The sequence below is a fragment of the Rhea americana genome, unplaced genomic scaffold (assembly GCF_003343005.1).
Source record: "Rhea americana isolate MKP2758 unplaced genomic scaffold, rheAme1 scaffold_0, whole genome shotgun sequence".
Lineage (NCBI taxonomy): Eukaryota > Metazoa > Chordata > Aves > Rheiformes > Rheidae > Rhea > Rhea americana.
Genome location: NW_028185037.1, coordinates 1,138,070 through 1,155,754, shown reverse-complemented (window position 1 = coordinate 1,155,754; position 17,685 = coordinate 1,138,070). Strand labels below are relative to the sequence as shown.

Genomic DNA, 17,685 nt, shown 5'->3' with positions numbered 1-17,685 from the left:
GGGATGCCAGACACAGTAGTGGAGGCCAGGGGATCCCTTTTTATCTCTTTATTACCAATTAGCAAGGTAATKGCTAAAGGAGGAAGTATCCTGGCAAATCAGAGGCATGGGGAATGAGACCAGGAATGAGAACTCAGAGGAGGAGAAACAGAAATGAGGACAGAATCCAGAAAAGCAGGTAGAGACTGAATAGAAGAAGAGTGGGAAAGACATGGAAGTTGGGATGGAGCAGTCAGGAGCAAATAAAGTTTTTGTCATTGTCCTTTGATAGTGGCGTTATCCCCGTTTTATGTTGGAGGAATGGAGGCACAGAAACAAGGTTAAAACTATCAAGATCACCCACTAATGTTAGATATTTGACTCAATGCATCTAATTGACTCGATGGTCTAATCTTCTGGAATATTTATCATTTTTTAAGAAATGTAGCATTAATATAGCATTGCATTCCGTTCACTTGCAGCCGAGAGCCCTGCATTCCTGCAAACTCAGATTCTGGTGTCTCTAGCTGAGCACAGTGGATGTGAAGATATTGATGTTATTGACTTGTACAGAATCACATAAGGACTTGTGACATAGGCAGGAATTAAATCCAATTCGCAAGCTCACATTCAAATTCCTTAATTAAGAGATCACCCTTTCTATTACTTCTGTCCCTGGCCTTGTCCACCGAACGCCTTGTGCAACAGCTGTGGAGATGTCATATAGACAACAGCCTCTTTCATTGCRGAGATCTGACTAATGACCAGAGTACTAATGATTCATTTAAATGGATGGAAGAGACGTATTTAAAAGTGCTCCTTTGGTTATAATAAACTACACCTGATGTTGAAAGCTAGTGAAAAATAGCCAGGAGGATATTTGTGTTTAGAAAGTATCAGAGATCATGAACTTCATTTTCAGAACCACAGAAACATGAAAGGAGAAGACAAGCGATGCCAGCAGATCTGTATTCACATAAACAAAACTTCTTGGGCAGTTTTAGTATGACAGAAAATGATCAGTTCTAAAAGGCTGATTGAGAGATTTGGGAATTTGGGTGGTTTGTTTACTAGTAATGAATGCATAACTCTGATAGCCATTCAAAACACTAGACATGTAGTATGTGTTTCAAAAGCACAATTTTTTTCAGAAGTACCACATACCATGTGTTAAGTTATTTACAGGCTTCTGTTGTATCTGTTAGAAGAAGATTACTATTGAATATCTATTCCATAAATTTTGAGGTTCGACAACCTGGGACAATAAGGACCATATCAATCCTTAGTTCTTAATTGAACAAAATGTATTTTTTTCTATATGGTGCTCTCTAAGAAGGAATTCACATATATATTATAGAAATGATTTATAAGCAATGCTCCAGTAGAAAGAAAATATCAGGGAAATTTCTCAATTCTCAAATAAGCACCGTTCTGGAAAAAATAAATCAGCRATGAATATGAAAGAGCTGGTCCACTAATCCTKTTCGTTCCTCATGTCTCTTCTGTTKCATTTACTACATGCTATGGGAGACAGAAAATKGAGAGAGTTAAAAAAATAAACTCAGAAGAGTTATATTCTGAAGTATAGCAATGCTYAGCTCCCACTTACTGAGCATTACCTCACCGTATTGTGCATGTATTTCTCAGCGTTATTAAATAAGCAAACAAGATTCTTCATCAAAACATTTTCTAGTCATTGCACTTTATTATTCTGCTGTGGGATTATTTTCTTTATTCAAAAAATTAAATGTTCCTTAGAACAGTTTAAATATAAAGTCCATTTGTTGTCAAAATTTGAATGTGGTAGCTTTGTTTCATTGTGTTCTTGGAACCACCGAGTAACTAGTGTTCCCAGATACTCTGCTGTAAATCTTTATGTTGTATATACACCACCATTCCACATGCAATTCCATGTCCAAAAATACGCCAGCAGTGTCAACCAGATAGAAAATATCTATGTTTATACCGTTGTTAGGCATATGTTAAAGATTAACATTTATAGGCTTAAACTTCCTTTTTTGTCTTGACTGCTGGAATTTAATTTAGAATTTCTAGGAGACTTCAGTAAAGTTTTCTAAAACATTTTTTTTATTTAGTTCTGACCAATAATCCTAGCAATTAATAAACTTCTACCTTTCTTCTTTCAGTGCCCCATATGTGCAGTATAGTTGAGCATCACTGTGATCACTTCTGTATAAACACCCCCGGCTCCTACATATGCAGATGTAAACAAGGATACATTCTGAATGCTGACCAGAAGACTTGCAGCAGTATGTGATCTTTTTTAACTTCTTTTCTCTCTCAAACCCACAAAATGTGCTTGCATTGCATATCTTTTCAGTTGGTTCATAAAGAGGACTGAGCTCAGTATATAATTAATGCTGATCATAACAAAAAATTTGAAAAGGTGAAGTTGTATGTCTTTTTCTTGTTATTTATAAATGAAAAAGTTCTCAAAAACCTTTCTAAAAGACATAAAGTTAATTTTTATACCTGGTTCTATGCAGAACTATAACTAGATAAAATTGTATTTGGATTTTAGTGGTGTAATACATTCAAGAATGAAGCAACAACCAAACAAATCACTGCTTTTATCTTGTGACATGCATAGCAACCAGTACTAGATAGTATAGAAAGGTGCAATAAACCCCATACTAGACAACCGTGAAATAACTTGCCACTCAGAAAATTTTTCTAACCTCTGCTTGAAGTATAAGGACTTGCAATCTTTCAGTGAACAGTTTCAAAAGTCTTGTTTATTGCATTCATTTCCTTCTTTAAAAGGCATGACTTTAATTATAGTTTGTAATAGTAAACTGTACTGGAGTTAAGTTGTGATCTTTATAAGCAGCATTTCTTTTTTCTGTTTTATCTTGCTTCCTATTAACAGCAGACTACATTAAATAGGTATGCTGTCTTTATTTTTGTGTCCACCATTATTTTAACAAAACGTGTATGGTATTATTGCTAATTACTTGTTGTAAATGTGCTTGGATAAAATCGCACTCTGTTATCCTTAGACACTTCACAAATTCAGGCCAAATTTGCCAAAGTGACTTTAGCCAGAAGCAAATTTTTGGAAAACAGCTCTTCAGAAAAATGGAGGAGACAGTCTTGGTGAGAGCATCGGATGTTCCCCTTGCGGCAGATTACTTAGAAATGAGGTGAAGGACCCAGGCTCAAATCCTTGCCTTACTCTGCAGGTTTTGAATTCGCACGTTCCGTATCTCAGGAGAGCATCTTAAAACAAGCAGGTAGCCTAGGATTAGAGGACTCTTAGTCTCTGTCGCTTGCTGCTACATATTCCATCAACTATTTAACAACCACTAAAAGAGGGAGATCACCTCTGTATCTGAGAGTCCTCTGTCACTTGGGGATTGGAGTTCTTACATGTGCAGAGGACACATGGTTTCCGTGAGAGCCTCAGTAAATAGGGGTAGGAACAAAAGAACGTCAGCGCTGGACCCCAGATGAGGCCTCCAACTATATAATTACATTTCAGTAATACTTGAACCTATTTTTTTCATTGTGCCCCTTTTAAAATGCTTCTCATTTTGAACATCTATGTCCTTGAAAACTGTATTCTAAACACTTCTCATGTTCTTCATTTTCATGTAGTAAAGAACTTTTATAGAAGAATTCTTCTCCTTTTAACTTTCTGGAAATTATTTGAAATTCAAAATTTCACTTTCTTGGAACTCAGTTGAGTTCATACTCTCTCACATTTTCCTGTTCCTCACCCCTGAAAAAAAATTTGACAATTTAATTTTGTTGTAAGTAACTTCAAACCAGATAAATTTTAAATTAAAAATGTTAGAATTCTTTCTTTATTTCATCTTTGCCTTTTTTAGTGTGTTTTGTTTCCATAATTTTTGTTAGCCGATAGCTCAGCTTTTGGGCACTGCAGTGCTTCAAATTACAGCTGAATTTCGCAAGACAGTTTTGGAATTGTGTACAGTTTTCCTGCTTGGGGCACATGTACAGTAGCCCTTAATGTGTTGCTTCTGTACCATTTTTTAAAGCCATTGCTGCATTTTTTCTCTGTTTTTCAGCTATGACTCAGCCTTACATTAGTTTCATGCACTTCTCTGATATACTTGTCTTACATGACTGTATATTTGCTTTGATCATCCATCAGAAGATACTAGGTTTCAGTCAGCTAAATACAGAAGAGAAATGAGTCATACARTGTGTTCTCACCTACTTCTAATGGACCTTTTTCTACCTCACTAAACTATGAACTAATTCTAACAATTAACACTGGAGAGCTAGTATCAAAAGCCATCAAACTGTCCATAAAGGACCAGGAAAGTGCAAATCATTGGTAAAGGAGGGAGATGACATGGTAGTAGCTTATACCAGCTCAAACTATGATATCTAAAAACTTTCCAGAGAGTTAACAATTCATGAGAGAAGGGGTCCAAACTTGCACAAATTGGACAGTTTATTTCTGGAGGTAAAGGGAAGAAATGGTGGTAAAAATGCCTATAGCTTGTGACCATACTAATCACTTTTGCTGACTGCTGATTTTYGTAAGTGCACAGAGACAACATGTTCCTCACTTCCTTCTAAAATAAATTTTCATCATGTTTATGTTTAGTGCAATACATGATTGACATAAAACAGATGTATTTTTATAAGTTCAGATGGATTTGTAAGCTCTTTCACAAAAAAATAGTTTCTCTACATTTTAGCACTTTTTAAATAGTGCAGGGGAAAAGAAGTGTGCATCTGAAGTTATACTTTCTTTCTTCTGCACCATTTTTTATGTTGTGAGAGTACAGCAGATCAATATTCAATTGCTAAAAGCCCTTAACCAAATGACATCAGTCAGCATGAATTAGCAACTTTGCTCCAGGTGGAAAAGGGTGCATCTGAATTGATGATGGTTTTGTTCCTTAATACATTTCAGTATACTACTATTTCTGCAAAAATAATTTCCTTGCATTAAAGGAAGAAAATCTATCATATAGGTTGCTCTCCACGTGAACAAAGGCAACTCAGCTGTCTTTCAGGGCAAGACCAGGAAAAGATATTCTTTTGACCAACTTAAAATATTCTTACATTTATTCTTACTTTCTTAAAATTATTTAATTAAGAAGTTTTCACATATGTGCAAAGGATGAAAACCTACTATTGCTCTTTTCACCCACTTTATATGTGGCCAAACAATGATTTTAGAGGTTAAATAAATATTTTTACATGTTTATTAAAAGCTGAATTTCCCAAATTAATTATTGGCAAAAAGTAACTTGACCATCTTAGCTCCAGAGAAGATCTCTGAAGGTTAGCTATTTAGACATTAAATATAATATATAATTAGACAATGATTCTCATGCTTCTGAGAAGGCTAGGAACTCAGATGGACATGTTTACATATACATTATTTTTATTTTTAAATTACAGAATAGGTGCCTAGAAAAATGTAAAGGTTCAAGTGGATATTTTTAACATACCTCAATGGTGAAAAGTACTAGAAATATGTAAGTGCTAAATCTTACTTGTTTATTCAGAGTATTCAGTGCACTTCATCAGTATACCTGTAAGGTCTAAGAGCATCTCACTGGGAAACCTTTGTCCCATTCTTACTTCATGATTCTCTGAATCATGAAAAAACAAGGCTGTGAAGATCTTAATTTTTCCCCAAGACAGGGTCAACTACATTTAGATCAGCCCTTGCAGATATTTTTCTAACTTGTACTTAAAATTCTCCAGTGAGAGGGGTTCCATTACTTCTCCAGGTGAGCCTTGCCAGAGTTTGGCTGTCTTCACTATCCCACAAAAAATTTCCTTATGCTAGATTGTGTCCTCTGTTATAGTCCAACCATGTTACTTCTCACTTTATTAAGAATAAACAGAAAGAACAATTTATTCCCATCTTTTTTATAGCAGCTGTGTAGTTGAAGTTCATTATCATGTTTCCCCTCAGTTTTCTCCTCTGTAAACTGAACAAGCCCAGTTATTTTGATTTTTCCTCATCTTGCTCTATCTCTGCTTGTTCATATGGCTGTCATCTGGATTTTCTTCAGTTTTTCACAGCTCTTTGGAAGTGTGGTGTCCAAAGCTGGCTTTGCCAAAAATGAGCAGAGCTGAAGGTTGTGCTGCTTGTTTTACATATGGGAAGTTGCACTTGCACCCTACACTTGCACTTGCACAGATGACCTTGTGCTTGGACTGTAACTGTTTCTACTTCAATACTTGTCATTTTGAGCAGGCAAACAATTAGATTTGTTTCTTTCAATGTGTTTTCCAAATCATATTTTATCTTGGAAGAGGTTAATATCTTGTAGAGCGTTTTCTGATTAAACTTTTTTAGGGATGAGTGCTTTTGTCAGGCAATGGTTGTGATGTAATCATGTATTTTGTACTCTGTATGTTTGTTTAACTTAATCACTTAGATCCTTCTTTAGATAGTTTCAAATCTTACATTAATACACAATGTAGTACAAAAAACAAATGTGGCTGAAACMAGCTAAAAAATTATCTATTTGTGGGTGTTTATACTGGAACAAGAGAGTTAAAGGACTGTTTATGCTGTTCATCATGCCATTTGATGTGAAGCAGACAACTATAAAAGAAAATGCATATTTTCATGGCCAATTTCCTCAAATCTGCTCCAAAAGCCTTTTTTTTTTGTAGCTGTAAATGGTAATTACTTGTTGAGCAGACTTTAGGTCTGATCTTGAACACACGAAACACTCTGCTTTGCAGAGATTTTGCTGGGGAAACCTGGGGTTCTCAGATAGCTTTAGTCTATAGGAAAGAAAGCCAAATGTGCTTCATGAGGACTGACCTCATTTGTTGTATTTTTTCTAATAAAATGTATTGGGGGAGGGGTGAGAACTTGCTATGGTGATTTGCACAAAACTGAAAAAATATAGAACTCAAAAATTAAAGATCCCTAAGACTTTTGATCCCCTGGGTTCATTGTCTTTCCTTTTCTATCCTCATCTTCAGTCTTTTTTTATCACAAAATTTTAAAAAATGACTACAAGAATTATTTAATTCAAAAAAAAAAAAAAAAAAAAGAAGAAGAAGAAGAATTCCCTCCAAACCTTTTTTAGAGAAAGATGCAGTTAAGCAAGTCTGCTGGGCCCCAGTAATAGTCACTGCCACTAGGTAAAGAAATGAGCTCCTAAGCTTTGAGTGGTCATTCTTCCTGGCATAAAAGTTTCATCATTTGACATTTCTATGTTAAAATGAGCTAATCTCTGAAGAGCTCTTCATGGCTTCCTGAAACTTATTTTCAATCCATAGTCTAGGTGTGCAATATAGAAGGTCAAAAAAAATCATATTCACGCAATTATGTTTTGTAGCTCAGGATCTTTGTGCTGTGGAAAAACATGCCTGTGAGCAGATTTGTGTGAACACGCCTGGATCTTAYGTCTGTCAGTGTTATGAAGGATATGAGCTTGCTGCGGATGGAAAGAATTGTATCGGTGAGTACGAGCTTAGCAATTCACCTTTATCTCTTGACACAAAACAACGAGAAATTCAGTATAAATGAATGTTCAGTTTTGCTGTAGACAATTACGGTAAGCTCTCTTCTCCCATGAATGGTCGATGAGGAAGGATATATGTTRGCATGTTCTTAGGCTTTTTCTCATAATGCATTGTGTCTAGGGAAAAGAAATTGTGACAAATAATTTCACTCAGTAAAATTGCTATTTTGAAACAAAGTCCCTGATGTTTTATTCCAGATCCATGTAAGTGGCCAGCAATGTACTTGATGGTATATGTTACTATTAAAAAGCAAACAAAAGCAGACAAACTAGGTATTGCCTCTCTAGACAGAAGTTAGGTGTGGAAGAACTTGAAAGTGGATAATTCCTTGCCATGTCTTGTTTAGCTTTATGGTCATGCCAAGAGAGCTTTCAAACTCTACTCAGTCAGATGGCTTTAAGGAAAGGGTAGTCTCCATTAGGAACCCATCCATTTGCCTTTAATTTGCACTATGGGCAACAAAGAAAAAACTCAGTTCTAAGAATTACTTCTCAAGAGAGAGWGTGTGTAAATAAAGTACAATGATTTTTGAACAAAAAACCTACTTCCCTCTCTATTAACATATAAGTAACTTACTCTTTACTTTTTTTCCCATTTATACACAGTAAATATTTTGGTCCATCAGGCTATTACCCTTCTCATAGATTTTTTATCACATGCTCTATTTCAGAAAAACATTGTCATCTGGTACCAATCAGAGAAAAACCTACAAGTCCTTGAAAAAAAATCTTTATTTCTTAGATATTCTTTGCAGGCACTTAAATACATGCTTAATTTCAAACATATGCTCAAATCCCATGGAAGTGAATCCTAGGCCCCAAGTCCTACCACAAGGCCACCACAACGCTTTTCTTATTACGAGGAAAAGCTGCTTCCCACAGCCTACTTTTTCTTGACATTCTGGAGATCTTTAACATAATATAATCTGTCTTTTATTACCATCACAGAGTTGTTCTTTGCAGAATAATCCTATTCTGAGATGCAAAATGGATAACATTTGTGTGGAACTGAGCTTGAGCTTTCTGCATGGAGCTTCACATGATGCATGCAAATGAGCTTCTGAGAGTTTTTAGACTTAGGATAATGTATAAATTTTTGAAGATTATTCACTCTGTACTTATTGTTTAGCAATGTTTCCCTTACTTGTATCCTCATGATCTTAGTATAGTAGTGTTTACACTTCTCAGCAAAATTTAGCCTCAGTATAGCTGGGACAATTTTTTGTGGCCTTTGTAAATTTGAAAGTAATTGGGTTTCAGTGTCACCCAAATGCAGATGAGGATCATGTACATACTCTTCAGAGGACATTCATCTCCATGCTTCATGATGTGTAGCTTTGATACTTAGTACCTGTTGCTTGTCCTGGCACTAATGTACCATTTTAAGAATGTTTTCTGAAGCTTAATTGTTTTGAAAATGCAGCTAATAATGGATCTTTCAAAGCTTTTAAGGTGAGACAGCCTATTATATCTTCTATCCCAAATTTCTGCATCTAACACTCCATAGACATTCATCCAATAATATCAGCTAATCTCAGTGACCTTTACTGGGGTTCATATAAATCGTGTATTTCTCTGCTCTTGGTGTCACTWTATCACAAGACAGAAAATCCATACCTTCTGTTGGCAGGCTTTTTTCATTCGTAATTGTTTTCTACCATATATTTGAATTTGAAATAGTCATACTTACTGCCATCAGCAGTTGTTACTATTTTCTCTTTATTAAGTTAAACAGTCCTTTACAGCCAAAGATATTTTCTATACTTCACAGTATATTTTCAAAATACATTTAAATATGCATATATTCTGATACTAGTTCCGTCAGTGCCATCTGTTGAGAGATTGTCAGTTTTGTTGAACAATTGTTTTTCATTTATTAAGGTCATCTCATGGTCACAGTAACTAGATTATGTAATCCGCTATTTCCKGTATTATTTTACACATTCTCTGGAAGCATCTCAGCTTAAATTACATTCTAACTTGCCAGGACAGGGGCTATACTTTCTTTTATATTGGCAGTAATACATACCACAAGTCTTCATTGATTATTGGCTGTACAACCTTCTCTTGCAGTAGGAATAAAAATAAATGTTGGTGAAATTCTTTTGTAGATTCAATTTGTATGTCAAATCTAAATCTTTGTAATAAATACAAAGTCCATTTTTCTTACTGAAAACTTAAAAATACTTCCATGTCATTTACTAAATTTTTTTCAATTATGCCTTTTTTTTTAACATATTAACCATTTCTCTGCAAAGTCTGCAGAGTACTGTTTGGAAGTGTGATACATCTTTAATTTTTACATATTTTAATTCCTCACATTTTTCACCATTCTGCTCTACCTTCCAACTGATGCTCATAGACATCAGTGGGATATATAAGCTATGTTATAAGATCTGTTGTTGCCATTCAGAGCTTTCATATTCTCAGCTGTTCTCAATTATTTTCAAAATCCAGCTCATGCATAGGTTCACTATAATATCTTTTATTTTCTAGCTGCCTWTCCTCTCTACTTGATTAATATTCGTTTCTACCTAGTTTAGCAAAAAGCATGAATTCATGCTTTCATTTCACTGCAATAACTGGTGCTGTTAGTTGTAATTTTAAAACATATTAGCACTTTTACTTTTCGATTATTTTTGCACCATTTATTTGATCATTTAACTTCATTTCAAAATGATGCACGTGAATGGTTCAATGTTTACTAATTATGTTTTACACATGTAGAATTCAGTCACTCGACATTTCCTGAACAGAAAAAGATTGTCTGGCTAATTTTCAGTTTTGATGCTAATTTATCTGCAAATCCTGTTAGTTGTCAGTCTGAGCAAATTGACTTTTCAGGTTTGAACAACTTGAGACTTTTCAAGGAATATTCTACAGTGAAATTTGTCAAGCTTCTGCAAATGTCGTAACCAATAAATGAACCACTGGAAAAATTTTAAATTAGACTATGTACAGTAATGAACCGGTAGTAATAACTTTTGCTTTTCATTACTTTTAAGCTAGTGAACCATTCATTTCTGTGAATGATTTATTATGAAATGGGCAGGATCAGAGGAAAGATCTTCTTGGTACACAAATATATCAGAGACATCAGAATACAACAATAATTTTGCAAAAAGTAGTTGACTTCATTAAGGTTATCCTGTCCTCTTCACTCAGAGAATGAGGAGAGAGTTTCAGTAGGACATACATATTTTGCAGGTCTCTCAAAGAGACAAAGATTCATCTCGGAGAGATTTAAGACATCTAAGATTTTAATGCCAACAAAAGGAAATGAGAAAGTGCAAACATCCATTTCAGAGGTGAGTTTGTTAGGTTCTCTTCCTCTTTTCAGAAAGGCTATGTTCTCCAGTTAAGGATCAAAGGCAATGGTAGCTGCCCATGTGACACACTTGTCAGCCCTTTAACCTGAATGGCAATAATTGAATAAAGTCTCACAACCAGCAGTTCACCATGTATCTATTCAAAGTGACCACTGAATGGCCAGTAAATCTAAGTGTTTGTGGCACAAAAGTTCATGAAAGAAATTGCAAACTAAACATGCGGAGCACTGTCACTGAGCCTTTTCATCAGCTTTTCATGCTAACTTCTGTCCTTCACATGAACAAAACCCTGTCAGTTAAAGTCTTGTGGTCCCACTATTTCTCCACCATGAGCTATTGGTCCTGCTGCACATGTTGAACTCCCTGTGCTGGTCCTACTCTCCCCACCTTCCTGGTGCTGCTGGACATGCTGTCCTCTCTTTCCTGGCACTGATACTAGACTCTCTCCATCTCAGCTGCAGAGCTGTTTGGCTTATGCTCTTTCCTCCTGGCCCTGGTTGGGCTGCTGGCATCTGTCTGCACTCCTGGCGCTGCTACATTTTCAGCTGGTTTCTAGGTTCTTATGCTACTTCGAGAGCCTTCTGTGAATCTCTTCTACTCCTCCTCCGTGTTCGTTCTTTCRTTCTCCTTATACCTTTCCTTATTCTGCCCTCCTTTCTCCCTAGGCTTTCTTCTCCCCTCATATTTAGCTATCTTCATTCTTCTAAGCCTGAAAAAGCTATATAAACATTAAAGGGGTAAAATAAAAATACAAGAGAAAGGCAACCCATGCTGACCRTGGATCAGAGAGGGAGACATAAGCACCCTGAGTGCAGAATTGGAAACTGGAAATAAAAGATATCTCTCATCACTTAACAGCTAATTCTAAATGAGAAAAACAGGATAGAACAAACATGGGGAGGTGACAACTGAATTCATTGCTTCCTTGCTAAAGATATCACTAATTCATCATTTAGAAATGTTTTTTTTTTACTGAAATAAGCATAGAATAACATTAAAAACAGTGAGATAGCTAAGTGTTAGCATTCTATTGTATATCTCACAATTCAGTATAGAAATATGAAAATTCTAAAACTGTTAACAAAAATGAGGAAGACGTTATTCTGCTTTGGTGTTATACAGACTGTGTATTTTCTGTGTACCAAGTAAAGGGTTGCAATGCTTCAATATAGGAAGTATAGATTTATAATTCTTCCCAGTTTTTCTGGGAAGATTTAATTCCATTAACAGCTTATTTACTTGCTGACTGAAATGCATTGGCAAATTTCCTTTCTAAGCCACCAAGATGAAACTGGAAGCTGAAAGAATGAAATGAATTTGTAGGTGGATTATCAGTGCAAGTCCGCAAGGCTAAGTCTTCATGGAATTAGGGAAATTAGTATATAAAAATTATTGAAAAAAAAAATAAATGATACTTATCTCCAAAAGCAACAGTCAAGAGAATGTTCTCACTTCTTAACTATGTCAGTAAAAAGGTTCTGTGATATTGATATGCTCATTATTGTTGGAGGCCAGAAGACCTACTACTGTGAGTAAGAGCTCTCCAGAATCAATATAAATGGAGCAAAGCAAGCCTGTCAAAATTATACTATATGGATTATTTATTCCCCCATTTGTGTCCACAGTACGTTAGCAGATGCATAGAAATAAGAAGGCACAGTCTGTCCCTGGAAGAGACTGTGRTCTGAAGGTGTTCAGGGTGATAGCTGCTCAGATGTTGGCCAAAAAAAAATCTAAAATCTGTTTAGTTATTTTTCAACTTTATTTTCATTCCTTGTTCAGCTGCAGTTATTGTGGTAGAAATGAATGTTTACATGCAGAGAAGGAGGTGACTTTATGGAGAGATTCATACAGGTTGTTTCCCAGTTAGGTTCTAGGTAGAAGAGATTGTACATTCTTTGTCTTACCTATTTGCTAAAGTGTCTTTTAAACCACTTAAAAATGTGCATGTGGTTAGAATTAATTTAAGAAGAAAGCTGACTAACTGTATGACATATTATATATAATATGTATGATATATTATGTCCTTGAAATGTTTTTATATGAAGCTTTTTGGTCTCGAAACAGGAAGACACTTGCCAGGAAAACAGTCTTGTAGTACCCAGTGAGCAGTCTAATTTGACTTGATTCAACCCCAATATTCTAATAGGCTGAAAGAAACTCGTTCACAGTAACTAAGTGAATTATCTGCTTTCCTGACTGGATGACCTTGACTTAGCACCCCAGAGTGTCTGCCTTTATTGAGGCAATACTACTCAGCAATACTGAGCAATAGCAATATTGCTACTGAAGAAAAAAAAAATTATTTTATTAAAAACAAACTATTGACGCTTTAAAGTACTTTGAGAGAGTCAGCAGTATAAAGTAGTAAAAACAATTACTCAAATGGCAAAAAGGGAAAAGATGTTTCACTAAGCATCTGTGTGAAGCTGGGCACATTACTGTCTTCTGCCAAAAGGATCAGGCAAACTTGCCCAGAATGAGCCAGGCAGTTTTTTTTCGTGGATAGGACACCTGCTTTGTTGTTTGTCTTTGATTTCTTATAAGATTTCCTGTGTGAAATCTTATAAGCTGCAGGGAAATAATAATAAAAAAAGAATCATTTCGCTCCTTTAGCACTTCTATTTTGAWTTTCCTTGTCTAAATGAACTCTAAAGTATTACATTTTTACTCTTTGGCAATCTGTCTTGCAAATGTAGGTTTATGTAATAAGCGACTGGACTGTGATATTCTATTTCTCTCATACAAATGCATTGTAAAAGCAAAACATCARTGCTAGAATGCTCTCAGGCTCCGTAGCTGCAGCTACTTTATTTAGGATCATTCTGGAGCAAGGCAGAGGGACTGAATGTATATACCAATCCTCAGTGCCATGGGTGTCYTATGTGTTCAGGTTACTGGCTACTAGAGCACCTTTTGATACCTAACACAGCTGGGAGGAAATTGAGGAAATGTAGCGCAATCAGGTGTAACAAACCTCCMCTGATTCTGGGACTGGGATTAGGGTTGGAGAGACAGAAGACAGAATTAAATCAGGCAGAGTTTGCTGCTTCCTGGCCAACACTGTCTACATGTGGACAGAGCTACTGACTGAGGCATGGTTTCCAGATCTGAGAAAATATGTTGAAAAGGTTTTACAAAAGCTGGAAGCAGCCTGACAGCTGAAGAGTTGGTGATATGGCAAGATAAATAGTCTGGGACTCACCTGATGTACRAAATGATATTCAAAGTGCACTGCTTGTTACAGAAAGGCTCTTYGGGGCAGAAAGTTTGTCAGCTTTCCTTCTTTTATAGCTACTATTAGCTATAATAGCTAATGCCATGGTCTCTCTCTATAATAATAGTTCTAATTTTGTGTTCTAATTGTATCTGTTACTCTTTTTTTTTTCCAGTTGTAGACTACTGTGCTTTGGATAACCAAGGTTGCCAGCATGAATGTGTTAACACTGAGGACTCCTACTACTGTAGATGCCATCCAGGGTTCATTTTAAATCCAGACAAAAGAACTTGCAGAAGTAAGTTGTGATAAGGTTTAAATCTGAAAAGCTTTTTCTCCTTCTGCTTTCTGGTTCTCAGCAGTAATTCTCCCTCTGTTCCTGAGAACACTGAATAATATGTCAAATCTAAATAATAGTTAGCATGCCCTTGAAGCCAAAGGTCATAAAACCAATGAATTTTTTTTTCAGCTAGTAAGAGGCAAAAGCTTTATCTTGCATAGTCTTTTTCATGATCCAGCTTTTACATTTAGAATACCTACCTAGGGAGACCTATCTACCTTGGTCTGTAAGACAAGTTACTTGTTCTGTAAGAGCAAGTTAAAATTAAATCGGACAAGTAGTTTTACCATTAGAAGAACCATTGCAGCTTACTTTTCCTATGAATTTTCCTCAGTACTGAGTTGTGTTGTACATTCTTTGATACCTTTTGCCAAAGCTCTGGGGACATCAGTAGCCTCTACCAAGCTTCCATATTTCTGCCAGGTTATAGCTTTGCTGTTTGTCCTTTGTCAGCTTTGATTGATACTGACCTAAAAAGTTCAAAAGTTAGCAGAGTTAGAGGTACAGGGCAACTGACAGACTTGAAAATACTCTTGCCAAGTTTTCCCTTCCTTGGGAAACCAAGCTAAAAACTCTGCAGTGTTCAATGTCATAGCTTTCTGGAAATGTGAAGGGAAAATCTCAATGTATGTTCCTGGTTGCCTTTCTTTTTAAGTATGAACCTTGATTATGTATGTTCCTGGTTGCCTTTCTTTTTAAGTATGAACCTTGATTTAAAAAAAAAAAAAAAAGAGTGTCTGTAAGCACGTAACCTTTATGTGCTTTGGAAGAGGAACTGCCGACACTAGTGGTGAATTTTGCCTATATTATTTAATGACGTGAACAAACATTATTTCTCAAAAAATGCTTCAGTACAGCACTGCATTTCTGTGARTTTTACAGTCTTGGGGGTACTTGAATCTTTATGATGAGAGACTATGTTGACTATATAATATATTATGGTTGGTACATTTCACTTATTTTAACCATGTAGAAAGAAAGCATCTAATCCAAGCTGGATGATCAAGGAAAAGAGACATGAACTTCTAGAATGTGATTGCTTGCACCTCTCTCGGACACATATTTCTGGAAGAGGCTATGTTTTTGTGACTATGCAGATAGTATAGATATGAACTGCCACACTAGACACCTAATCTTTGGATGGCTAAAGTCAGGGGAGGTGAATATCCCTTTTCATCATGGGCCACAGTACAGCTGATACCAGTTCTTGTTGCTTATATCTTATATGCACTAGCCCATTTTTCAGTGCTTCTCAGCTAACAGCTAGCTAAACTCTCTTATATTTCCACATATATTCCACGTTTATGTAGCCTGGAATAATCTTAGTATAGTGTGTTTTCTAATACCCAAGCAAAAACTCTTATTGATTCCCTCAGTTTAAGAAAGTGGATTTTAACTAGTGTTTTCTCCTTCAATTTGAACTGATCAAAGGCTTTAAAACTATAAACATTTTATATATCTTTTATTTTAGCTTAATCCTATGAATAACTTTAACCCATTTAAACTGATGAGCCACAGGCTGTTGGAAGTGGAGAGAATGTTCTGAGAAAGTAATACTTCAGGTTTGTTCTGCCCTGACCTGCCTTAGGTATATATTGCTGAAGACAGGATATTGAGCTATATAGACTTTCTGTCTGACCATGTGCTGCTGCTTTTATATCAGAAGAATAAAGGCTTGTTGTTGTTGGTTKGAAGGGACCTCTGTGGATAATCTGCTTCAGTCTCTCCTTCAAAGTGGAACTGTCACAATCCATAAACCAGGTCACCTGTGGCTTCTTCTCGCCAAGTCTCAAAAAGCACTACAGATAGAGATTTCAAAACCTCTCTGGGAAGCCAATTCCAGTGCTGCRCTACCCTCCTAGTGGAAAACTTTTTCCTAACRTCTAACCCAAACCACAGTTTGTGACCATTAGCCCTTGTTATATTGTATGGCACTACCAAGAAGGGTTTAGGCCCCATCATCTTTGTAACTGCTGACAACCAGTAATTGTAGACTGCTCTTAGATACTTTCTTCACCAGGCTAAGCCCAGCACCCTCAAGCTGTCCTCTCTAGTCATGTGTTCTATGCAGAGTAGGTCCCTGTTAGACCGTCTTCAATTTCTTCTCTTGAACTCAGGGTCGGGGGGATGCTGGACAAAGTCAAGCCTCACTATCAAGTCCAACCTCACCACGGCTGATTAGAGGGGGATAGTAACTTCTCTCAATCTGCTTGCTATGCAGCCCAATTTGTATAATTTGTAGGGAAAGCACACTTTTGAGTCATATTCAACCACATACCTATTATAAACCTCAAAGTCCTTTCCTGTAGAGCTACTGCTTAGCAACAGTGTCCAGACCTGGAGAGCACCACCAGGCCTTCACTGTCCCTGCCCTCCTCCCTGGAACCTCCTCACCCCTGCCCAGGCTCAGGACCTCGTTTCATGCCAGCCCAGGAGTCTCTGCCCTGAGATGCTTAGTGGTGTCAGTCTCCAGCCCCAGCATGGCCCTGCTTCTGCCTGGCCACGGGCCCTGCCAACACTGACCCTAACCCTCAAGCAACTGCCCAGCCTGGCCTCAGCCTGGTCATGGCCCTGTGGAGCTGCCCCAGCTGCCCTCATAGGGCAGTGAAACACACCCTGACAGCAAGGGCCTGCTGTGCTGCCACAGCCATCCCCTTTGGCTCCTAACTCCCCATCCCTTAGGGAGTGTCCAGCCCTAGCTGCACCCTGACAGCCAGTTGCTTCCCAGTCTGTACAAATCAGGGGTGTTTCCACCCCAGGTGCAAAACTTTGTGATTCTTGTTGCTGAACTTCATAAGATTTCTGTTGGTCCAATCTTTAAGTTTATCAAAGTTCTTCTGTATTGGAGTTGTGRTATTTGCTTTCAGTCACTGTCCCTAATTTAGCATCATCCACAAATTTGCTGAGGATTTGTTGAACACTTTATGTYATCATCTGTGTCACTGAGGAAGGTGTTTAGCAATATCAGCCCTGGTACTATCCCGGTGGTACTCTCTCCTTAGCAGCAACCAGCCAGACATCAAGCCATTTATTGCTACCCTTTGAGGCTGCTGTTCCAGTACATTTTCATGCTTGCCYTTCACATATTTGAAAATGGATTCCAAGAGAATGCACTCCCTTATCCCAGGACTGAGACAAGGCTGCATGACCCATAGTCCCCTGAATCTTTCTTCTTGCCTTTTTTAAAGATAAGTATAATGTCAGCCTTTTTCAGTTATCAAGGACCTCTCTCAGTTGTGATGAGTATTCATAGAAGATAGATGGTGGCCTCACAATCGCATCAGCTAACTCTTTCAGCACCCCCAGGTAAGTGCCAGT

The 17,685-nt window shown here is 37.0% G+C and overlaps 1 protein-coding gene across 3 annotated transcripts in view; it reads left to right on the top strand.

Annotated features, from left to right (window-relative positions):
- MATN2 (matrilin 2) overlaps window positions 1-17,685 on the top strand; it is a 65,521-nt gene that overhangs the window by 16,195 nt on the left and 31,641 nt on the right. For all 3 annotated transcript variants that reach the window (XM_085302444.1, XM_085302358.1, XM_085302526.1), the window contains 3 exons: window positions 2,127-2,249; window positions 7,296-7,418; window positions 14,203-14,325. In XM_085302444.1, coding sequence (XP_085158570.1) covers window positions 2,127-2,249; window positions 7,296-7,418; window positions 14,203-14,325 — 369 coding nt within the window. The remainder of the gene's footprint in view (window positions 1-2,126; window positions 2,250-7,295; window positions 7,419-14,202; window positions 14,326-17,685) is intronic.